At 37.3% G+C, this 25,548-nt stretch overlaps 1 protein-coding gene across 1 annotated transcript in view; it reads left to right on the top strand.

The window, feature by feature from the left end:
- The window catches only part of DIAPH2 (diaphanous related formin 2), a 791,835-nt gene that overhangs the window by 745,038 nt on the left and 21,249 nt on the right, over positions 1 to 25,548 (top strand). The window contains exon 27 of the mRNA XM_052663405.1: positions 4,635 to 4,770. Within this exon, the coding sequence (XP_052519365.1) occupies positions 4,635 to 4,770 (136 nt within the window). The remainder of the gene's footprint in view (positions 1 to 4,634; positions 4,771 to 25,548) is intronic.

Below are 25,548 nucleotides of genomic sequence, written 5' to 3' on the forward strand. Positions count from 1 at the left end.
AGAGTATAGTTTAGATTTGGGCTTTTTTGTATTTTTATAATTATTCTACTATCTTCATTATATAATCTTAGTCTACAAAAGAATACTTATAAAAATATCAACAGTCTTGGGAATAAGGTTGGCAAAGTTTTCACATAAAAATACTGGATGCCCAGTTAAAGTTGAATTTCAGATAAACTATGCTAAAATCTTTTGTTATCAATGTGTCCCACGTATTACCTGATTTTCTTAGCATGACTATATCCCAAATATTGCATGGATAATGAATGAGTTTTAGTATCAAGATGTCCCAACTATTGCATGATATTTTTTAATATAAGTATATGCTAAGTATTGAATGGGATATACTTAAACTAAAAAAAAAAAAATTCATGTTATTACTCAGTCACAAAAGAGAATGAAATACTATCTGACATTCAAATTTAGCTGAGTGTCCTGTTTTTTATCTGACAACTTTACTTTGAAGGCATCCTGGTAATGAGAGTGAACATATGTGGTTCTGGTATTTAAGTACCTGCAGATCCCCATGGATGGAGGAGCCTGGTGGGCTGCAGTCCATGGGGTCGTGAAGAGTTGGACATGACTGAGCAACTTTGCTTTCACTTTTCACTTTCATGCACTGGAGAAGGAAATGGCAACCCACTCCAGTGTTCTTGCCTGGAGAATCCCAGGGACAGGGGAGCCTGGTGGGCTGCCATCTATGAGGTCGCACAGAGTCAGACACGACTGAAGTGACTTAGCAGCAGCAGCAGCAGCAGAGCCTTGACATCTCATTTAACCTTCCTGAACCTAAGTTTTACCATCTGTAAAATGAGAACAAATACTAATTGTTTTGTAGGTTTTTTATATATATCTGAAGTTCTTTACTTTAAATACCTGACACATAATAATTTTCCATTAAAAAATAGCTGTTATTATCAGGACAAGGAAGAAATGCAACTGCAAGTTACCAGTTTTTTCTATCTTCATAATAAATGACAGCACTCAACACCTAAATAGTCCAGTAGACTGATAATGGAAGCGTCAATCCACATGTTGGTTGATGGTTCACCAGATCAGAAATCTGACTGGTAATAAAATATACACAAGCATTAACCTCCCTTCTCTCTTCTGCTACTCACCTCCTCTTATGTTACTTACCAAAGATCATGCCACTTGCTAGTATCAGAGCCTGAATGTATGTTGCCTTTTTTCTAAGTTACAATTTTATTTCAATCCTGCCTTTTTCAAATACTTATTTTTTATTTTATTAATTTTTATCGAGATATAATTTACATCTCACAACATTCACCGTTTTGAAGTACCAAATCAGTGCTTTTTAATATATTCAGAAGATTCTGCAACCATCACCACTACATAATTGCAGAACATTTTCATCATGACCAAAAAGAAGCCACATACTCATTAGCAGTCATTCTCCATTCCTGCTCCTCCTCTGTCAACCAATAGTCTCTCTCCATGGATTTGTCTCTTCTGGACACTACATATGAATGGAATCATACCATATGTGGCCTTTTGTGTTTGACTTCTTTACTTAGCATAATATTTTAAGGTTCATTCATGTTGCGGCATGTATCAGTACTTTATTCTTTTTATGGTCAAGTAATATTCCATAAACAGTATGTACCATATTTTGTTTATCCATTTATCAGTTGATAGACGTTTGGGTTGTCTCCAGTTATTGGCTATTGGAAATAATGCTTCTAATGAAAAATCTAGCACAAGTTTTTGTATGAACATGTGTTTTCTTTTCTCCTGGATATATATCCAGAAGTGGAATCATTGGTTCCTATTGTAACTCTATGTTTAGCATTTTGAAGAACTCAGACAGCTTTCCAAGATGACTCACTATTTTACTTTCACACGAGTAATGCAAGGCATTCAAATTTTTCCAATTCCTCACTTGTTATTACCTGTTTTGTTGTTTTTTTATTATAGCCATCTTAATATTCATAAAGTGGTACCTAACTGTGATTTTGATTTGCAATTCACTAGTGACTAATGATATCGAATGTCTTTTCATATACTTATTGGCAATATATTTATATATATTTATATATATTTTAATAATATATTTCATATACTTATATCTTCTTTGCAAAAATGTCCATTTAAATCCTTTGCCCATTTTTAGTTGGGTTATTTGTCTTTTTATGGTTGAATAGTAAAAGGTTTGATATATTCCTATCAGATATATTCCTATCAGATATACGACTTACAAATATTTTCTCCCATTCTGTGGCTTATCTCTTCACTGTCTTGACAGTGTTCTTTTTTTTTCCCCTTCCCTTTTGGCTGCACCACACAACTTGCAGGACGTTAGTACCCAAATCAGGGATTGAACCCAGGCCCTGGCAGTGAGAGTGCCAAGTTCTAACCACTGGACCACCAGGGAGTTCCCTTGACAATGTTCTTTGATAGATAAAAGTTTTTACTTTTGATGAAGTTTTATTTATCTGTTTCTTTCTTTGGTTGTTTGTGCTTTTGGTGTCATACACCAAAATGTACATCCACCAATGTGGATAAACTGTATCTTTTCTTCCTCAAAGAATCAAACAAACATTTAACACTGAGAAGAGACATAAGTTCTTTTCTCAACTTTGCAATTACATAAATGTGTGACCTTAGACAAGTAGTTAAACTCATTCAGAACTCAGTTTCCATATCTGCAAAAAGAAGATGCTTTCAGAGGAACAGGCAACTTTCAATTGTTGGTGAATAAATTAATTTCTATAAAACCCCCTAGGTTAGTGGTGCTCAACCTGAGTAACATCTGCCAGTCTCTGGAGACATTTTTGGCTGTCACAACCAGAAAGAGGTGCTACCGGCATCTAGTCAGTGGAGGTCAAGAGTGCTGCTAAATATCTTATAGGACACATGGCATTCCCCCAACAAAGAATTTATTGTTGTCGCTAAGTTGTATACAACTCTTTGTAACCCCATGAACTGTAGCCCATTGGCTCCTCTGTCCATGAGATTTCCCTGCAAGAATATTGGAGTGGGTTGCCATTTACTTCTCCAGGGGACCTTCCCAATCCAGGGATCAAACCTACGTCTCCTGCTTGGCAGGTGGATTCTTTACCACTGAGCCACCTGGGAAGCCTATAACCAAAAACTCTCTTGCCCCAAATGACAACAGTGCTGAAGTTGAGAAACTCTGCTCCAAAATTATGATTCTGTTATTCAGGTTTAAGTGGTAAGTCTTTGAGTTTGCCTACAGGAGCCAGAGTATTTTGTGCTCTTAGCATAATTCTAGATGTGCTACCAATAATTCTTGAAAATCAGAAGAATATTTTTGAAAGTGCTCTTTAAAGGCTTTTGAAAACTATTATAGGGACTTCCCTGGTAGTCCAGTGGCTAAGATTCCATACTTCCATTGCAGGGGGCCTGGGTTCGACCCCTGGTTGGGGAACGAAGACCCCACATGCTCCAACTAATGATTCCAACATGCCTCAACTAAAAAAAAAGATCCCTCATGCCTCAATGAAGATTGGAGATCCTTCATGCTGCCACTAAGACGTGGCACAGTCAAATAAATAAATACAAATAAAGGTTTATTGTAAAGTAATTAACCTCCAATTAAAAGAAATAAAGTTATTTATAAAATAAAATTGAAATGCAGGAAAAAAAAAACTAAATGAAAATTATTATATCTTGTAATATTGGAGAAAATATTTCAATATAGGTACCTCCAGGCCAAGCCTGGATGTATTCTTGTCATTGAGTCTTCTTTGGGGTTTTTGGAACAAAACAGTTTTTGTGAAATAGTTGGTACATGCTGTGAAATAGGTCTAATGATTCAGAATGGGAAAAAGAAAAGTAGAACAATTTGATGGAAGGAACTTGCAGTTGATGTGTCTCTGTAATAGAGATTTCTCTAAAATGACTCTTCTCTAAAGTACTATTAGTCCAGCTGAACTGTTTACTCTAACTTTATCCCATACTGTCTGCTGAAATGTACTGATTACCTTAAGTTCCACACATTATGCAAAATAAAACACACAATAGCTGGAAGTACATTTCAGCATTCCTTAAGATCTTGAGGTGTAAATGCTATTAAACTTGCAGGTTTGTCTTTCCTGTGACAATACAGCTGATTGCTTCATGTCCTGCACCATTAGATATAATGATGACCACCACCACGCCCACCACCATCATTGTCATAGACTAAGTGTTCTAAGTACTTTATAAATGTATCTCATTTTTCCTCACAAAAATCTTATCAGTTGGTTTTAAAAAAACATTTTTCAGGAAAGGGGAAAGTATAAAAAAAAAGTGGTGGAATACCTGCTAAACATATTTCCCTATTAAACTTTTTCTTGTGTATCAAAACTATTTCATATTTCAACAACAGAGACAGAATGTTTATTGGTAAATCTGTAAATATTCATGTTTCTAATTTTCTTGCTCCCCAGGCAACAGCAATTTAATCCTGAGTATACTTTTTTTTTTTCAAGAAGAAATATCTTAGGCTTATTTCATCCTCTCAAAAGTACATGCACATATACCTAAAAGCTGCTATAATACTGTTCCATCTCTGAACATCTACACATGTGTATATAGAATTTTTAAATTATACAACTCCTCTAATATATAGGCAATGTAAGAATGTTTAACTTTGTTTATATGTACAGGAAGCAGTGAAAGAAAACAACAAGAGAAAAGAACTGGAAGAGAAGACTAGGAGGGCAAAGCTTGCAAAAGAGAAAGCTGAACAAGAAAAGTTGGAACGCCAGAAGAAAAAGAAACAACTCATTGATATAAACAAAGGTATGAAGTGCTTCCATTTAAAAAAAAAAAAAAGACATCTGAAGTGTAAAATAATTGCACTTAATTAACTTTAAATTATAAACTGAATAATTATGGTTTGGGTAGAAAATTTACCATATTATTAGTTAACTTTATCAAACATCTCTCATTATTATCTTTATTTCTTGTCATCCTACACTGAACACAGGATTTTTGATAGCCAATGCAAGGTAATATGTTGTTGCAACACTCTTTTTCTTTTCATATCTTTAATCAAATTATATATGTTCTGAATGAGTGAGATGAAAAGAGAAACACTGGTCTGGGATGATGAGCCTTATGGTTTTAATTTTATTTTATTGGCACGTGCCTATTGATAGTACAGTAACGACTAACACCCTCCCTTGGGATCTTGAACGTTTCACGTCTTAATGGATATTGACAGCACTATTAAAAGCTGAAAAAAAAATAGGGAGAAAACACCTTGTCCAGTTGTGAGCCTACGAACAAAATACTGGTATATCCACATAGTATGAAATAAGTTGTTTTCTTGGTTAGCAAAAATGACTGCATATAAAAGGTAAATTTTTTTTTGCTTTGGTTTTGTTTTCTTTTTAAAGAAGAGAGGGTAAGGAAAGAAAGTGGTCAACATCAGGTACCTGCAACTGAATAATGAAAAAGCATAGCCTTTGCCACTGAGGGTTAGAAAATTTAAAAACAAAATCTGAACAGGATGCAAGATAATATGATTAATATGGACCACCTGTTTCTAAATATATGATATTCAGAATTGCAAGCACTGTATAATGTTTACCATGTGCCAAGCACTGTTCTAAGGCTTTCACATATTCTAAGTACATTAATCTTCATAACATCTCTATGAGACAGATGCTGTTATTATCTCATTTTACAGACAAGGAAACTGAAGCTCATGGAAATTAAGAACTTGCCAAGGTCACACAAATAGGAAGTATTAGCAGCAAGATTAGAGTCTAAATAGTCTGGTGATAGCATCTTTGCACTTATAAATGCCATTGTCAAATAATAATAGCAATAACAACAGCAACAACAGCAAACATACAGTACTTACTGTGTATCAGGAACTGTTCTAGGAATTTTATGTATTTGAATATATTTAATCCTCACAAAACCCTAATAGAAGAGTATTACTATCTCATTTTAAGATTAGGAAACTGAGGCACAGAGAAGTTAAGGTAGAACCAAGATCTGATCCTAGGCAGTCTGCGGCCAAAGTTAATTATTAATTATTGTTATGCATTTTTAACTACCAGTATTTATTATAATTGAGGACTTTCCTGGTGGCTCAGACGGTAAAGTGTCTGTCTACAACGCAGGAGACCCGGTTCGATCCCTGGGTCGGGAAGATCCGCTGAAGAAGGAAATGGCAATCCACTCCAGTGCTATTGCCTGGAAAATCCCATGGACAGAGGAGCCTGGTAGGTTACAGTCCATGGGGTCACAAAGAGTCGGACACGACTGAGCGAAAGTGAAAGTGTTGGTCGCTCAGTCGCGTCCCTCTCTGCAATCCCACAGACTGTATCCCACCAGGCTCCTCTGTTCATGGGATTCTCCAGGCAAGAATACTGGAGTGGGTTGCCATTCCCTTCTCCAGGGGATCTTCCCGACCCAGGGATCGAACCCCAGTCTCCTGCATTGCAGGCAGATTCTTTACCATCTGAGCAACCAGGGAAGCCTCATTATAAGTTACTCTGCCATAAATCTTCTAAAGTGATATTTGGCAAATCTTCAAAAGTGATGTTGCAAAAAAAAAAAAAAAGTGATGTTGCTACCATTTTCTTTATACTTTTAAAATACATGCAAATTTTTACAAAGTGACTACAGTTTATTTTTTTGCCCAGGAAATAAGCATAATTTTAAAAGAAAAAAGTATATAGGATGGATAAACAGCAAGGTCCCACTTATGGCACAGGGAACTATATTCAGTATCCTGGATTATACCATAATGGCAATGAATGTGAAAAAGAATATACGTGTGTATATATATATATATATATATATATATTCTCAATAAATGGCTGATTTACTCAGAGGAAAATGGAGCATAACAGCTCTTGCAAGTCACTGCACAGATATGCCAACATCCCTAATTTTGAGTGAGGCAGAATCTCAGTGCAACATTTGGGTTTCCCAAACACAAGCACACACATACACTCACAGACACACACATTTCAAGGTGTGGAGATTGAGGTGTCTTTCACTTTCTGTTTCTTTGCTGATTCATGCCCACTCCATACAATCTGTGTTAAAGATGAGGTCTTTCCCGGCCGGGAGCCAACACGAGGAGTCCCGCCCGTGGCAAAGATCATGAGGACATTTCCCCAAGCCTAGTTATTTTCTGTCTGTTTGAATTGGGTGGGATATATCTTTTGCCATATATATATGTGTGTGTCTGTGTGTGTGTGCCTGTGTCTGTATGTGTATACACACAGGCGCACACACACATATAAGTGAATCACTGCACTGTACTAACACACAATTGTAACTAACACAATATTGTACATCACTGTGAGGTGCAAGGGGAAAGTGTTAGTTGGTCAGTGGTGTCCAACTCTTTGCCACCCCATAGGACTTATAGCCTGACAGGCTTCTTTGTCCATGGGATTCTCTAGACAAGAATACGAGACTGGGTAGCCATTCCCTTCTCCAAGGGATCTTCAAAATCCAGGGATCAAAACTGTGTCTCCTGCATTGCAGGGAGATTCTTTAATGTCTGAGCCACCAGGACATTTTAAAAATAATAAAAAGAAAAAAGTAAACTGCCAAGGTAAAAATAAGATAGTATCAACCTAATTTAGCAAGCATGTTTCATAATTAGGATGAAAAGAACAGGTCCTAACTGACGATCACTTAATTAGGGAAAGGACTAGGGCACAGCATGGCAGTGGGTATTTGCAGGAAGGTCTCCCTTAAGTGACAGAATCAGTAGAATAGCACTGAGTATTAGCTCCCCTACGTGCATGGAGGAGTACTGAGAGAAGAGGCTGCAGGAGGTAGGGGACAGGTTGTGCATTCTCTTGGTTATGCTAAGGGTCTTAACACTGAGAGCTATGGTAAATCTATGAATGTTTCTAAATAGAAAGTTAATGTGCTTTCATAGGTTTCTCAGAAAGATCTTTTTGACAAAAGCATAGAGAATGGACTGAAAAGGGAAAAGCATGAGACAACAGAAGTTAAGAGGTTATCGCAGTTTTGACAAGAGCTGATGGCGGCCTGAATTGATGCGGTGGTAGTGCCGTTACAGAAGTTTCCAGTAAGAAGTGTGTTCTATTCTATAGGTTGTGGATATGTACAGACAGATTTATTTTAAGGAATTGGCTCATGTGATTATAGAAGCTGGCATGTCCAAAATCGGCAGAGTAGGCTGGCACCCTGGAGAGCCAGGGAAGAGCCCATGTTGTAGTTCAAGTCCAAAGGCAATCTGCTGGTAGAATTCCCTCTTGCTCAGGGGCGATCAGTTTTTTGATCTATTCAGAACTTCAGTGATTGGATGAGGCCCACCTGCATTACAAAGGGCGATCTGATTTACTCAAAAATCCATTGACTTAAATATTTATCTCATCCAAAAACACCCTCATTAGTCTGAACTAATACGTGGATACCATGGCTCAGCCAAGCTGACACATAAAATTAACCATCACCAGAGGGTTGTTAAAATGTAGAATTGACTGACCCTGAAAATTTTAGATGAGAGAATTAAGGGAAGGGGGCATTGAAGAAAGTGGTACCTTCTTTAATAAATAAATCAATTTAATAGATAAAGAAGAAACAATTCACAAATAGAGCAGACTTCATCAGGAGGATTACATGATAGGTGACATTTTGAATCTCGTGTCATTTTAAGAAACATTGTAAAGATGGGAAATATCTACGAAGCTATTGTGTATGTGCATATGAAACTCAGGAAAGGTTTGGATGAGAAAGACAGACTTGAGAATCATTGGTTTTTGATTATTAAAGTTAGGATATATTAGTTACCTAGGCTTCCCCGGTGGCTCAGTAGTAAAGAATCCGTCTGCCAGTGCAGGAGCTGCAGGAGACACGAGTTTGATCCCTGGGCTGGGAAGAGCCCCTGCAGGGAGAAATTTCAACCCACTCCAGTATTCTTGCCTGGAGAATCCCATGGACGGAGGAGCCTGGCAGGCTAAGTCCATGGGATTGCAAAGAGTTGCACACGACTGAGCACACACACAGGCATGCAAGCTTATTACTTTCCTAGGCCTTCTATAAGAAAATACCACAAACTGGATGGCTTAGAACGAGGTTTATTGTCTCCCAGTTCTGGAGGACAGAAATCTGAAATGAAGGTATAGGCAGGGTGCTGCTCTTTCTGAAGACACTAGGGAAGGATCCATCCATTGCAGGCTTCTCTCTTTGTTTCTGTTAGTTCCTTGGCTTGTGGCAGCATAACTTAAGTCTTCACATGGCATTCTCCATGTGTACACATCTGTCCCTTCACATGGTGAAGGGAAACCAGTCATGTTGGGTTAGAGGGCCAACTTAACTCCCGTTTGACCTCACCATTAGGTTCTTGATTGGTGGCCCATATGTAGCAAATGTCGTTCATTGTTCAATAGCTAAGTCATACCCGAATCTTTGTGATCCTGTGGACTGCGGCACACCAGGTTTCCCTATCCTTCACCATCTCCCAGAGTTTGCTCAAACTCATGTCCATTGAGTCGGTGATGCCATCCATCCAACCATCTCATCCTCTGTCGCCTCCTTCTTCTGCCCTCAATCTTTCCCAGAATCAGGGTGTTTTCTAATGAGTCAGCTCTTTGTATCAGGCAGCCAAAGTATTGGAGCTTCAACTTCAGTATCAGTTCTTCCAATGAATATTCAAGATTGATTTCCTTTAGGATTGACTGGTTTGATCTCCTTGTTGTCCAGGAGACTTTCAAGAGTCTTCTCCAGTTTGAAAGCATCAGTTCTTTGGTGCTCAGCCTTCTTTATGGTCCAACTCTCACATCTTCTTATTATTGTTTATTGTAAATATTATTTGACAATTAGAGTATATGCATGTTAGTACTTGCAAATATGTTTTAAGAAGAGATCCTTCCATTGAAATTATATAATCTTTAGAAGATCAATGATGCAGAAAAGAAAGAATAAGAACAGAGTTTGGTAACTAGGTATCAAAACACCATTCAGTGTAAGTGAGTTTCTTAGTATCTTGTAAAAGATACTACTGTTAACTAGGTGGAAGTCAGTTGCAGACATTCTTTGAGTCTGGGAGGAGGCATGATGGAGCTACATAAAAGGTGAATCCATGGAAGACATGAGAATGAGGTGCCATCCGAAAGTGACTCAAAGAACTTGTAAATGTGTCCAGTTATAACAGTGTTATCCATTTTCCACTGCAAGCACTGATATAGAACATTGGATTACCATTGTGAGCTGCATATAATGTAAGCTGTAGAGATAGTTCATGCACATGTGACTGGAGATAGATACATTTGGAATGAAGAAATCTTACCTGTACAAAGGTAGTCAAGTAAAGAGTCCTTGGGTAAACAAAGTCATTTGAAAATTGCAAATGACTTTTAAAACACAGATACTTTTTTCTGTAAAGTTTCTATTTCATATGAACTTTGCAAAATTGTCAGCCCATCCCTTTTAAAAAATCTCCTGTGATCCCATATAACTAATGAGTAACAACAACAAGATGTATTTATCTAGCATGCAAAATTATATACATTCATCATGAGGAAATATTTTAGAATCTAATTATCCAGAGGAATAATGGGATAAAGCAACCACAAAAGATTATTTCTATAATTTAGATGTGATCAACCAAGCTCAATATTAAGTAAAGATATCATGGAAACCAAGCAGCCAGAGAATTACATCTTTGCAGTTAAATCCATTTAAAAAAATGCCATGTCTCAAAAAAAAAAAAAAAAAGCCATGTTTCAAGGCTCCATTTTGAAAGAATTAGAGATCCAAAGGCAAAGGCCACGATAAGAAATAGTATTTTTTTTATTGTAAAAGAGAAAAAAGACATGGGTATGTATTAAAGAGACCATCATTTGTAAACATTAAGTGACATGACTAAAAAGTTATTAAAATCTCTACATTACAAAAGTGGAGATCAGTCCTAGCTCTGCCACCTACTCACTTTATGACCTTGTTCTCTTCCTTCATCTCTTCAGGCCTCAGTTACCTCATTCATAATAGAGGATAATGGCATTTGCCTCCTATTGTTTTTGTGAAGATTAAGTGAGATATAAGTGTAGTACATAACACAGAGCCTAGACAATTCTTGCTGCTGATGATAATGAGTCATTTTGTGCTCATTGAAGAATTCAGAAAAAAGTTCAAGACATAGTCCCCATCCTTTTTAGTTTATAGTTTTGTCAGAGATGTGTAGGGGAGAAAAAACTGTTCATTTACTGGGGCCCTATAAATTACATGGACAAAAGGCAGATTAACAGGAGAAGAATGATTGGATTTATTAATACATGCATCATGCATATACCTAAGAGCATTCAGTGATGAGTAACTCCAAAGGGTGGTTAGAACTTAGGCTTATATATCATCTTAGCAAAAGAATAATACATTTTTAGAAGTTTTTAGATGAGACAAAGGCAAAGCACTTTGAGTTTCTAGTGTGGCAAATTGTGGGAACGTAAATATATGAAGAAACTAATGGAAGATGAGTGCTAGTGGGTAAACTGTTACATAGGTTCCCCTGGTGCTGTTTCCGAAAGGATAACAGTCTATCTAGAACAGTCTCTGATGAATAACTTCTCTTTATTCCTGGTAAAGAGTAATAGAGGGACACCTTCACAAATTTATGTCCTGCTTTTAGGCAGATAGCTACAGGGCTGAGAGTTTTTCTGGTATCTGCTTCTTCTCAGTTACCTTCAGCTTGAAGTAGTGGCATATTTTGAGGCGAAATATTCTGCTACTCTTCAGATGTGATAAAGCTGAACCAGCAAACAGTGTACTGATATATAATAGAGATTACTTCCGACTGTCTTAAAGGAGAGATCAATGAGATCTGGTAAAATGATGTAAGGTTTCACAAGAAGCTGAAAAAGTAGTTGAACTATTTTTTCACATAGTTCACTAACATCTCTGGTCTCTGAATGTATCAACTGAACTAGATGCTGAAAGATGGGTAATATTTGGCTAACCAGGGGTGAAACTACTCAAGTAAATGGGACTAATGCCATCATTGGCACATGTCAGCATGGCAGGTGGAAGGCCTCATGGAGGAACTGTTCAGTGGCCCACAGGGAAGTACATCAAATGATGACAAGGATGGGTCCTAAGTTTAGGCCTTAGATCTACAACTGAGTACCCATATAATCTCTGACAAGGACTTTCATCTCTCTGTGCCTTAATATCCTCCTCTATAAAAAGGAGTAATAGAACATTCTTTGTTATTGTGAGAGTCGAATGAGGTAATCCACAGAGACTGATGTCGCTAATGCTCTAGTCTATCAATTACATGTTGATGTCATTGGTCTCTGATGAACAGTTCAATGTTCAATAAATATTTTCTCAGGTTCTCATTGTCCTCGTTTTCATCATTGACAGAGGAGAGTTTGAAATTGGAAACTATTGGACAAATAGGAAGACTGTTGGAAAGACTTGTGAGGAGTCTTGCAAGTCAGATGATGGGTTGTGATGTGATGAGGTAGGAGAGTCAAGGTGATTATAGGAATTTGTTCAGAGATTACCCAGGTAGTGAGCCAGAATACAAGAAAGAAGAGTTGAACACAAGGTGGATATAGCTGGAAGAAAACAGTCAAAGGTGAAGAAAAAAAGGAGTTAGCTCATTTCTGATGCTCCTTTCAAAGGAGTTGCAACCTGTGGCAGTTATAGAAGGTGGTACATGAAGGAAAATTTTCATAAAAGAGATGGAGGGAAAAAAGGCATTTGGTGTTGGAAGCAATGGATTGCAAATGGATGGCCTAGATTTTTTTTTTAATATAAATTTATTTATTTTAATTGGAGGCTAAATACTTTACAGTATTGTATAGACTTTTTAAGAACAGCAAAGTTTCATCAATATATAACTATATATTGATGTGTTTTGACATCTTAGGTTATTTCATTAATCCAACCAACATTTATTGCGCCATTCCACAAATAATTTTAATTAAAGCATGCACAGTAATACATCATTTATTTAAATGTAAAATTGACAAAGCTAATTTAAATGCAGCCAAACATATGCTAAATCAATAAATGTACTCTAAAATGTGTGTAATAGTATGTAAACTATGCAAAGTACTTGGCATAATCTACGTTCTCCAACCTTTGATTGTATTAATATAGATGATAATTAATTTAGGGATCATGAAAAATAATTAATTCTGTAAGTAAAGTAAGAAAGCTTATCAAATATTTGTAATATCTGTGAATAAATCTCTTTCGTTTCATGTTTCTGGAATTCAGCAAATTAGTTGCAAGGACTAACAGGAAGCAATAAAAATAAATGCATTTCAAAAAGGGTGTTTTGAAATTGGAAACTCCAAGTGTGATTCGTATGCAAATATTATTTAATCAGGAACAGTTTTGCTTCTCCTCACATAAGATTATATGGAAATTAGAATTACCTGTTTGCTTCTAGTATGATTATAAGGACAGCTACCTGAGTCAGATTTGATGATAAATCAGTCTTCTGATAGTGAATAAGCAAATTTTAACCAATAAACCTAAACATTTAAGCTCTGTCATTAGTGGTGGATAGCAATTTTAGTTTTCTGAGTTTTAAAATGATTGTATAAGTTAATTAATTCATTTCACATTATTTTAACCTGGATGGATCAAAATTATGTTTCCAAATGTCATACCCTAGGCATTAAATTATAGTAACCAATAGTAAAGATTAGAATATCTGTAAATAACAGAATTAATCCCAAGCAGTGTTAAAGCTTGGGCTTCCCTGATGACTCAGACGGTAAACAATCTGCCTGCAATGTGGGAGACCTGGATTCGATCTCTGGGTTGGGAAAGATCCCCTGAAGGAGGGCGTAGCAACCCATTCCAGCATTCTTGCCTGGAGAATCCCCACAGACAGAGGAGCCTGGCGGGCTACAGTCTATGGGGTCACAGAGTCAGACATGACTGAGCAACAAAGCATAGCACAGTATTGAAGCACCCCTGATAATATGAATTTCTGAGACAAACTAGGTGCCACATTCTATCATATTTTACAAGTGATAATGAGCAACTCATAGATGCTAATGCAAAGCAAAACAGTGACCTAACAATAAGCCCTGTTTATGAAGAAACAAGGCTTCCCTGGTGGCTCAGCAATAAAGGATCTGCCTACCAATGCCTGCCAGTGTGGGAGACACAGGTTCGATCCCTGGGTTGGAAGATCCCCTGGAGGAGGAAATGGCAACCCACTCCAGTATTCTTGCCAGAGAAATGCCATAGACAGAGGAGCCTGATGGGCTGCAGTCCACTGGGTCACAAAAGGTTGGACACAACCTAGCGATTACACAATGAAGAAAAAAAAGAATATCTGGTTGATATTCCATTTACTTAAATTGCCTTGCTCCCTATATCAGCAAACATTTCCAGAAATCCATTTATTCAAAATAAAAACTTTCTCTCTTTGCTATCTAGGTTTATTTTTCTCAATGGAAATATGTGGTATGTGAGTGTGTGTGTGTGTGTGTGTGTGTGTGTGTGTGTGTGTGTTGTGGGGTGGGGGGGAATTCCACAAATAAAATTAGCCAGTAAAGTTTTGCCCAGGGCCTTAGAGCTTTAACGACCCAAGGTATTTAGTAGTGTACATTTGGGATTTTATTATTATTTTAATGAAATATCTTTAGGTCCAGTTTAGGCAACATCATGACATACTGCTGCCATGCATTCAATAAACAGTTCTCAAATTTCTAAATTCAAGCACTGGGTTAAGGCTTTGAGGTACAAGAGCAGCTCCCGCAATAACAACCGTCAAATGATACATCACACTCAGTCAGATGACTGTGACCCCCCACCCCAATGACCAGTCATCTCAGTCAGACCCTTCAGTTGTTTAGCCTGCAATTACAGAGTTGTCTGCTTTCCTTCACAGCCAGAGAAACCTGAGTTCAAATCCTGACTCCCCCTCTAAACAGTATAACTTTGAGCAATTCACCTAACCCCTCTGATCCTCAGCTTGTGCCGTGTTTAGTCGCTCAGTCGTGTCCTACTCTTTGTGACCCCACTGACTGTAAGCCCGCTACACTCCTCTGTCCATGTGGATTCTCCATGCAAAAATACTGGAGTGGGTTGCCATGCCCTCCTACAGGCAATCTTCCCAAACCAGGGATGAAACCCAGGTCTCCTGCATTGCGGGTGGGTTCTTTACCCTTTGAGCCACCAGGGAAGCCTCCTTGCCTATAAAACAGGAAAAAACTGCCATCCTCCTCCTAGGATTTTCTTAAGAATGAAATGAGAAAATATGTGCAAGTCTCTCAGCACTTGCTTGGTACATGGTTACCATTTAATAAGTGTTAAATGTTGTTATCCCTTAATAAGAATAATTATTTCAGTGAGCATATAATGAAAAACTATGAATAGAAATTATCACAACAATAAAAATCTTAGTTGACTAGCATGCCCAGAGGAAGAGATATTCTGATTAATCTGATCTTATAATTTTATAGAAAGCCATTTGGGCACCAGTCTTTATCATCCGTAATCTTTCTGAACTTTGTTAGTTGACAGCACTCCTCCAACTCACCCAAATACCTTCCCTCAACCCCCAGTATTTTTGGCCTCAGATTTTACACAGGTGAAACTGTGCAACATAGTGCTTAAATATAGTTTTGTACATGCAGTCAGCCCACAATGTATAGATCATTGATAAATCATTGAAGTGAAAGTGAAAGTCGCTCAGTCGTGTCCGACTCTTTGCAACCCCGTGGACTATATAGTCCATGGAGTTCTCCGGGCCAGAATACTGGAGTGGGTAGCCTTTCCCTTCTCCAGAGGATCTTCCCAACCCAGGGATCGAACCCAGGTTTCCTGCATTGCAGGTGGATTCTTTACCAGCTGAGCACAAGGGAAGCCCTGATAAATCGTTAGGACTTTGTTATTTTCTCTGGGCCATTATTCAGAGCATAAGTGATCACTGCAAATGAGTGTTGGAGAGTGGGCTTCATCTGTTCTAATTCCAGAATACACTCTAGATTAATCAAAGGTTCTAGTTATTTTTTCCTGTAGTCTCTTTGAGCCACTTATCACTAGTAATTTTTTTCTGACCTCATGCTAGAATAATTGCATTTCTGGCCTCAGTTCACTAGAAATAAGTGCTAAACTCTCATTCTATCTGCCTTAGCAATAAAACAAATTTCTACATCAACTAAAAATATTCTTTTAAATAGGAGACAAAAATAAATATGTGAAGTAAGATAGGTAATCTACTTTAGATCTCATTAAGAGTTCTTACATTCTAAATGCAGAAACTCCAGTTTGCAAAAACTGTAAGAACTCTTCAGTGTGTTGAGTATTTAATAAGATTTCATCATTCTTATGTAGAATATGAGTAATGCCAGCAGTTACAAATTTGGCTTTCCTCACAGTATGTGCTTGTTGCCATGTATGCCTTATGTAACTTCACTAGCCAGAAAACCATGAAAATGTTGGAGCAGGTGGCTGACTACATAAGAAATGACCAAAATACCTTGAAGATGGCCTAATCACTTATTAGAAACATGCTTCAGTTCCATATTTCAATATTCTGATTATTACAAAAAAAGTATAAAATGAATAACAGCTGTTATATACTGACATTGCAGTTAATTGGACCCTGTTCTCAGTCAAATGCGTTTAGATTCACATTGGTAATTATACCTAACAGCTCATGAAACCAACAAACTGCCCTGCACCCAACTCAGTTCCACCCACATTGACTCCCTGAGCCCCTAGGCTGCTTCAGAATCAGGTAAAAATCTATTGTTAATGTGCGAAAGGATTATTATGCATGGAAACCTTTTAGTGATTTTTAATTTAATTCTACAAGTGCTTATTGAATGCCCGTAGTGTGTTGAGCAGAGTGAGACACTCTAATCATAGTATTGTTGTCTGTTAACTCAACACCATTAACCTACTTAAGGGGTTACTAACTGTCAGCCTTTCTCACTCTGTACGTGTCTCTTCTGTAAGAAATGACAGCTCTTGCTGCATATGTATGTATGTGTGTGTCTCCACTCACACAGGACTATATGTAGCGTATAACATATATATTTCATTTTCACATATTTTTAACAAATGAAAACTTCTGTTTTGCTTCTTTATGTCTAGTCATTTCTCAGTCACTCCCTTCACACATGAACAATCTATAATGTATAAGATATCTTGATTAGTTGCTGCTGCTGCTGCTAAGTTGCTTCAGTCGTGTCTGACTGTGCAACCCCATCGATGGCAGCTCACTAGGCTCCCCCGGCCCCGGGACTCTCCAGGCAAGAACACTGGAGTGGGTTGCCACCTCCTTCTCCAATGCATGAAAGCAAAAAGTGAAAGTGAAGACGTTCAGTCGTGTCTGACTCTTAGAAACCCCATGGACTGCAGCCTACCAGGCTCCTCCATCCATGGAATTTTCCAGGCTAGAGTACTGGAGTGCATTGCCATTGCCCTTAGTGGGAAAAAAAAAAATCTTAGTTTAAGAAATCCGTTATACCTTTGTTATAATGGTATTAGAAAAACAGTATAACCTAAACTTGGAATACCTAGTTGTCATCTAATTCAACAATGGATTTGATATACTATTTCATAATAGCTTAGAAGATGATGATATGATTCATTTGGAAAGCAAAAAATAATTATTCTTTAAATGTGCAATTAAGTGTGGATACCATAATCTTTTTTTCTAATTTAACCAGTATTAGAATCTACTCTAAATGTACATTATGTAAAAAAAAAAAAATTATCTCTTTATCAGAGGAGGTATTTCAGAGGTCCTGATTTTGATTTAGTCTTTTCTATCTGGTGAGCCCTAGGTAGAGCTGCCTAGGAATTACGTAAAGCATCGCTAAACAGAATGTATGCCTGTAGGTCTAGGGAGCTGCAGGCACAGCCCTGCTGAGGGTAGGACAGGTTCCTAGGAGTTCTTTACAGACCTGAATGGCTCTGTGGTGGGCTTTCCTGGTGGCTTAGATGGTAAAAGTGAAAGTGAAGTCGCTCAGTTGTGTCCGACGCTTTGCGACCCCATGGACTGTATACTGCCAGGCTTCTCTGTCCATGGGATTTTCCAGGCAAGAATATTGGAGTGGGTTGCCATTTCCTTCTCCAGGAGATCTTCCTGACCCAGGGATTGAACCCAGGTCTCCAGCATTGTAGGCAGACGCTTTACCATCGGAGCCACCAGGGAAGTCAAGGATCCACCAATAATGCAGGAGACCTGGATTCTGTCCCCGGATCGGGAAGATCCCCTGGAGAAGGGAAAGGCTACCCGCTCCAGTACTCTTGCCTGGAGAATCCCATGGACAGAGGAGCCTGGCAGACCACAGTCCATGGGATCGCAAAGAGTTGGACATGATTAAGCGAAAAATCACATTCTTAGCATATGCTGAGTTAGGCTGTGCTATAATCTGAAAGTCATAATACTTTGTTTTGTATTAGGTGTACAACAAAGCAATTCATTTATATACATATATTTATATATGTGTGTGTGTGTGTGTGTGTGTGTGTGTGTATTATTTTTCAGATTCTTTACCTTACAGGTTATTGCAAGGTATCAACTATAGTTGCCTGTGCTATACAGTAGGTCCTTGTTGTTTATCTGTTTTATATATAGTAGTGTGTATCTGTTAATCTCAAAGTCCTAATTTATCCCCCCACCCCATGTTTTAAGTGAATCATTTTGTATAGTTGAATGTCTGAATTTGAAATTTTCTAATTTCCCTGTTTATCTCACCCATGTGTACATTTTTGTGGTTTTGAACTGCTACCTCATCTGATTTTCGAGAACAGTATTTCTGTGAAAGGAAAATGTGTTCCCTCTAGTCCTCTTTTATCAAAAACCCTTTGCACTTGCTTTCTTTTGCCAATTGAACCTTTTTTGAAATGCATCAGTAGGGAGAGCTTGCCTAGCCTTTTCTAAACAGGAGTAGCTATAGGTGCATTTAAACAATCTAACTTGAAAAGGGGATTTCTCTCTTTTTATTTGAAAACAATTGAAAATGAAAGGTGTGTGTCTCAGGATAGAGTGCTTAACCGACCTTGTTCTACTTCACTTCAGTGTGGTATATGAAACTGCCTCCCCTGTGTCTTCCCCAGCATTTTAAAAAGACGGTTTACTTGTTTGAGGCAACTGATTCTGAGTCAGAGCTCTTTCTGGCATAACCAGGATCCATTATGTTGTTAGGCCTTGTTATACTGTTCTTTTCATCTCAAAAAGTGAATGAAGCTTTGTTCGAAGGGCTAGATGATCATATTTTGAGAGGAACGGAAATGGAACTAGAGAGGTGGACTATGGCTCCATTAAGCTTTAAGAGTACGCGTGCTCCATCCCCCACAGTACATAGAGCCTGAACTTTTCACTAATCTCATGTAAGCTCCTGTGACCCAGGTATGTTGGAAACTAACCCTTTCCACTTGAGCAACCATGACAGTAAATGAAACCCCGTAGAGGTAACTCTCTCCTCGTGGATGGAAAACAGGGGTGGTGGTGAGGCATTTGCAGTATGGTTCTCAGCCTCTCCTCCCAGTCCCCTCTCTAAGACCCCAGAAAAACAAAGTAAGCATTTTTATAAAGAAATATATATTGTAAATCAACTATACTTCAATAAAAATATATCGATCTTTTTTTTAGAAAAGAAATGTATATGTTCTTCCTTTTATAATCACAGATAATTATAACCTTATGAAAAGCTGCTGTGTGCTTTGGACTTCAGCAGTCAACGCTTCTACAGGATGTGGCCCTTTAAAGACAGAAGTAATTAAGGACTGATTGGAACTTAACATTCCAAAGTCAAATCAGAAGTTTATACTCCCTCACAAACATTTCCACCTACAGTAGTGTCTTCAAGAAAAAAAAAAAAAAAAAAAAGTATTCTCTCAGTGGAAAATGGGGCCAGGTTTTTGCTTTGTTCTTTTCGTTTCTTGAGAGGGAGGAGGATAAGAAGGTCGTTGCTTATCTCACAAATATGGTAGTTAGCCATCTCTAAGTCATACTGTTTTGCTCTAAGGTGGGTAATGCCAGACTCTGGCATCAATACTGTATGCCTTTCTTTTTCTTTAGATTTTTTTTTTTAATTAAAGTCTAGTTGATATACAATGATGTGTTTCAGTTTCAGGTGTACAGTAAAGTGATTCAGTTATTTACCCATTCTTTTTCAGATTATTTTCCCATATAGGCTATTGTAAGATACTGAATATAGTTCACTGTGCTATACAGTATGATGATTATAATTATCAAACAGTTAGTGTTCATTTATACTACCCACATATTGGTCTTCATTCCTTTTTGTATTTCAGATCATACATTTGGAATTACTCTTTCTGCCTGCAGTATATCTTTTAGAATTTCTTTTTGGTGAAGATGACAAGCTATTTGGGCCAAACCTCTTTAGGAACTTTCTGGGCCAAAAGAGACCCAACCTTGTCCCAGCCTAACCCCAAGGCTTGGGCCTTTGGCCTTCTTCTTAATCTCACATGAGTTTTCCTTCCTATAATCCTATCTCACCAAAGTGTTCCTCCTGTATCCTGACTCTTTTTAAGTCATTTTCTCCCATGCCTTAGTTTACAACAAGCCAAAATGTTTCATCCAGCTTTGTGCTCTATTTGGCTTTATTTCCTGATTTAATCTTTGTCCTTTTGGCCTCCGTTTCAGGACACAACTTCCTGATATCCTCCTGGCTCCCCAACCCTCTCCCACCATGCTCCTGTTGCTAATTGGCAGGCTAACACAGTACCATCTTTCAGCTTGAATTTCTTCCTTCAAAAGAACACTTCCAGCATCTGTTGATACTTGTGGCCCGTGCCTCAGGGACTCTTCTACAGTGGATGGGTTCAGATTCTCGCCCTTCAGGTTCTTGGCATTCTCTTAGGCCAGTGGTTCTCAAAGTGTGGTCCTCAGCCCACTGCTCAAGGCCGTAGACCTTGAATAGAGCTGGCCTCATCCACTGCTCCTTCTACTATACAAATCTACTTCGCTAGTGCTTTAAATTGTTAATTAGTTAAATTATTTATTTAAATTATTTACATGTGAAAATGAGAGACTTATCCTCAAAGCTTTACATTTCTATCCTTTTTGAACCTTCTGCCAAATGACAGGATCAGTCACAATCAAGTAGTTTTCAGTGCAGATGGGAAGATATCTTTGTCACTGAAGTTTACAGGGAATTCAGCAGAGTATTTGTGTTGTTCAGTATGGCTTTGATGGATGGATGTTGCCACGTTTTTTCAGCTATAACATTCCAAAGTGAACTCAAACAACTGATTTACTAAGGAATTATTATTTGCATTCTGTGTGTGTGTGTGTGTGTGTGTGTGTGTGTGTGTACATAGGTGTATGCGTGTACTTGATTTATGAAGTGAATTACCAAAGAATTTCTTAGGGAGAAATGTCCCTGATATGCTCAAATAGAATTTCTTGGTCATGGGGAGGAGGTAGATAATGAATTACATAGCTGTTTTAGGAGCACATCTACTGAAGAGCAAGTTATTAGTTGAGGATTAACACACTCTCGCTATCATTATCCTTATTTGTACATAATTTAAGGCCCTTTGTTTGCTCCTGATGTATGGATTCAGACAGCAAGTAACTATGTGTGAGTTTTTCATTTGTCTTGGCTTGACATCTTTGTTCCATATACCCTAATGGATATGAGCTTAGAGGAAAGAAAATCCAAAGCTACTATTTCAGTCTTTTCTGCTTTTAAATTTATTTTCAGCAGCCAAACATTTTTTTTTTCAATAATAACTGGAGCATTGAGACTATTTTCTTAGTAAATCACTATTGAATGCATTGAAAAAGTTAGTGTACCCTCTAAAAGAAGTGACTTAACCACTGGGAAATTCTTCTATGATACAATTTTATGAATGTTAAAGGAAATAGCATGAAGAAATTATCAGCAGTAGACAGTACTACATCATTCTGAAGACAATGTGATCTTTTTCAAATATTAATAAGGAATTTATGAAAAATGAGCAATCAAGATAGTTTATTATGTTACAGATGGATTTTATTTTACCAGCATGTGGGCCTCTTGTACAAAGAATATTAAAAATTACAAGATGGCAGCAGCAGAGCCTCAAAGCAAATGTGAGGCCTTCTGAGTCCTAGGCCCTGTGTGACTGCATGGGTCATATGCCCTCACATGTCCAGAAAGCCCCTGTGTTTTGCCTGAGTGTACAGTGAATGAAAGAAGTCAAATCCACATACCTTTGTTCGTGGAACAAAATGAACATTTTAACTTGAATAAAAGTGAGAATCTTTTAACAAGAATCCACTTCTAAAAAAAAAAAAGTCTCTTCCTACCAGTGACCTCTTTTATTTATTTCAAAATGTCTATTCTTTCCCATCAATTTCAGTATGATCTCTGTAGCAAATAAAAAAAGAGCTTTTCCCAGGAGAACTTATGTCAAGAAACAATCTTCTTTGGCTCTCTTCTGATACATTAAGAAATAGTTCTCATCTGTCTTAAAGTAGGTTTGAACATTTTCCTCTGATGAATACTTTACATACTCTGAGCAAACAGTTTCAAATTTCTCATGTATTTTTCTGAAGAGATTTCTATTTCTTTTTTTTGATCCCTAGTGGTTTAAGGTATCATATCTACATATAGTTTGTATTACATTCTATATAAACAATGCGATAAGACTTAGAGGATTTCATTCTGTAGCATTATCCTTAGGTCTGTTTGCACTTGATGCTGAGTTCACTTAGAGAAATATGCATTCTTTGTTTTCTGTGATTTGGTTTTCATAAAACATGAGGCTGCTCTCTAGATTATCCAGACCAGTTCCCTGTCTCAAGGTATACCCGTATGTAACTCTGTAAGACAAATGGTTAGACAGCATGTTTCTGAATGTCCCAGAAATAGGAGGTAGCACCAATAGTCCTTATATAGTGAGGGATTTCCAGGGGAATGCACTTACAGTCTTCACAAGTTCCATTGTTCTTGAATGCAATCACTATTCTTTCGTTTTTATTGAAATTATTTGATATTATTCCTTTACTTTGGGTAAAGTGCCTTATTTTGAAACCTAACTTTAATTATATTTTTATGGAGAAAATAGAAAGCAGATTCTTCTAACTAGTATATTCTACCATGTAAAACTCTTAACTTTGTCATTACATTTGTCCATTTGTCATCTCTTCCCTTGTGGCTTACCTGGTAAAGAATCCGCCTGCAATGTGGGAGACCTGGGTTTGATCCTGGGGTTGGGAAGATGCCCTGGAGAAGGGAAAGTTTACCCACTCCAGTATTCTGGCCTAGAGAATTCCATGAAATGCAGTTCATGGGGTTGCAATGAGTTGGCTGTGACTGAGTGGCTTTCACTTTCACTTTCTGAAATGTAGACATACCCTGATTAATCATTATTGTCGTGTAGGTTTCTCTCTTTTTTTCATGAAAAAAATCAAATTATTAATTTTTCTTAAAAGTTCAATTTTTTTTTCTTTTTTTTAAATTTCAGATGCTCTTTAGTATTCAGCATATTCACAGCATGCTCAGAGTTTCCCTCACTGGTCCACTGGCTCTAATATTTATTAGAATAATTTTATTCACCATATGTTTGTGTCATATTGGAAATGTTAGGAGAAAAAAATAAATTTTGAATGTGAAAGGTCCTTTCTTCTTTTATCAAAAGGAAAAGATGCATTCTTTGACATTAATAAGAGTCATGCTGGTGTTCTCTTACAAGAAACTCACTAAAATGACAAAGAGCATGAAAAATGTACTTAGATGTTTGGTTGAACTGGGTTGGTTGGTTGGTTTTTCTATCTGGTAAATTCTAATTCACAAAAATAAAATTAAAATTAATAAGAAAGCACAAATATAGCAGATATATTGATATTCTACATACTATTGAAGTAGTTGTCGATTCATGTGATTACAATATAAAAAATAAATTTGACTTTTTTGCAAATTTTGCTGAATTTTTCTCTGAAAAATACTATAACAAGTGGATTTATTTGTTCAGTTCTCAGTGAGGTACTGGCTGTATCAAGGTTTTGGCAAAACAAACATGCTTTATCTATCTCTAAGTATATTAACTAATCTATAAAGGCTTGACATTCATTAATGCTTGCTGAGGGAAAAAATGAGTTCTCGAGATTGTGTTTTCCTCAGTACTGTATAACTTACTTTCACAGCCCTACTTAAGCTTTGATTTCCAAATCTCTCCCCAGTGAAATCATACCTCAAAGATGTTTCATTAAAATGACGAGATAAGCTGCCTTGCATCCCTATGCTGGAGTAGGAGTAAGGGACAGAGTTCTGGGAGATCTTGCAAAACTATTCCTAAGCTTTAGGGAAAGAAACACAAATAATTGACCTTGTCATCATGAACAATAATAGCCCAGAGAGCATGCCAACTACGTGTGGAGAACAGGCTTGTCTTGAATTTATATTGATGACTCAAAACATAGAGTTAGAATGTGGAGGTTGGAGTTATGGAAAATAGGGACTATTAGAAAGACTGTGCTTTTCAAGTTCTGCATTTTTGAAAATATTTTAAGATGCAGATCATCATTCTCATAGCATAGCCAATGCAAGACTATAGCATAGCATAGCAAGACTGTCATAATACAGTCTTGCCTCTTTGTTTTGAAATATTTTTTCAGAAAGCTGGTAATAGTTCAGATGACTTTATTATATCCCTAAATATTAGTTTGAATCCTATGAAACTGTTGCTCTTTGACTACTTGTGGGGCTGTGAACATGGTGACCTCACAGGCTTCAATCTCGTAAAAAACATGTCATTCCCCAAACGGAAAGGTAATATTCTCCTATTCCTTAACTATCTGTTGTATATGAAACTCAAACTCTGTCTTTGTGATCATTTACTGGTTAAGTTTGACATGTAAGAGAAATTTCAAGCAGATTTTTTGGCATCAAAATAGAGATTTCAAATAGGAAAACCAGGCCCCCCTGGGAAATAGGCCTTAATGAAGTCACCTAATCAGTGCCCTGGTCTCAGTGGATACAGTCTTTCTGTTTGCAGAGTATTTCTTCAGAGAAAATGCAGTGTGGTTCGTTAATTTGTCATCTTCTTTATCATTGCTCTAAATAAATATGCCCTGGTCATTCTAATGAGATTAAGAGACATTGTCCTTTCTTGAATGGAGCTGGATGTTGACAAGGTTTCCTTAGCTACCTATTTCCGAATCACCTCTTACATGAGCATGATTAGTCCATTCAGCCCATGTTGTCTTCTCTTGATTTGACTCTGAGGTGGAAGTGACCTTTTCCTCACTTTACTCCCCAATTCAGGATGAACCTTAAAGTAGCTTCCTCTAGTCTGGAGAGAAATAAGATTTCAGCACTGAATAGATTCTCTTGATTATACTTCTTTGTTCAAGACCATGCTAATGTGAACACTTAGTTAGTAAAACAAATATAATGGCATTTTTAAAGCCTCACAAGGCAGGTAATTGCTTTAAAGAAATCATGGAACCTTTTTTTCCTTCCTTTTTCCTGAAGTGGAAAATTCGTGTGTTCTCTAACACCCAGGATTGAGCATTCCTTCTAAAGGGTGAGGATAAATTTCCCTTATACTAAAAATCACCAACTGCCGTGGAAGTGCTGAGTGAAAAATTGTCCTTATCATTTCTTTGTGGACTAAAATTTCCCCCTCTTC

Source organism: Budorcas taxicolor, chromosome X, assembly GCF_023091745.1.
Source record: "Budorcas taxicolor isolate Tak-1 chromosome X, Takin1.1, whole genome shotgun sequence".
NCBI lineage: Eukaryota > Metazoa > Chordata > Mammalia > Artiodactyla > Bovidae > Budorcas > Budorcas taxicolor.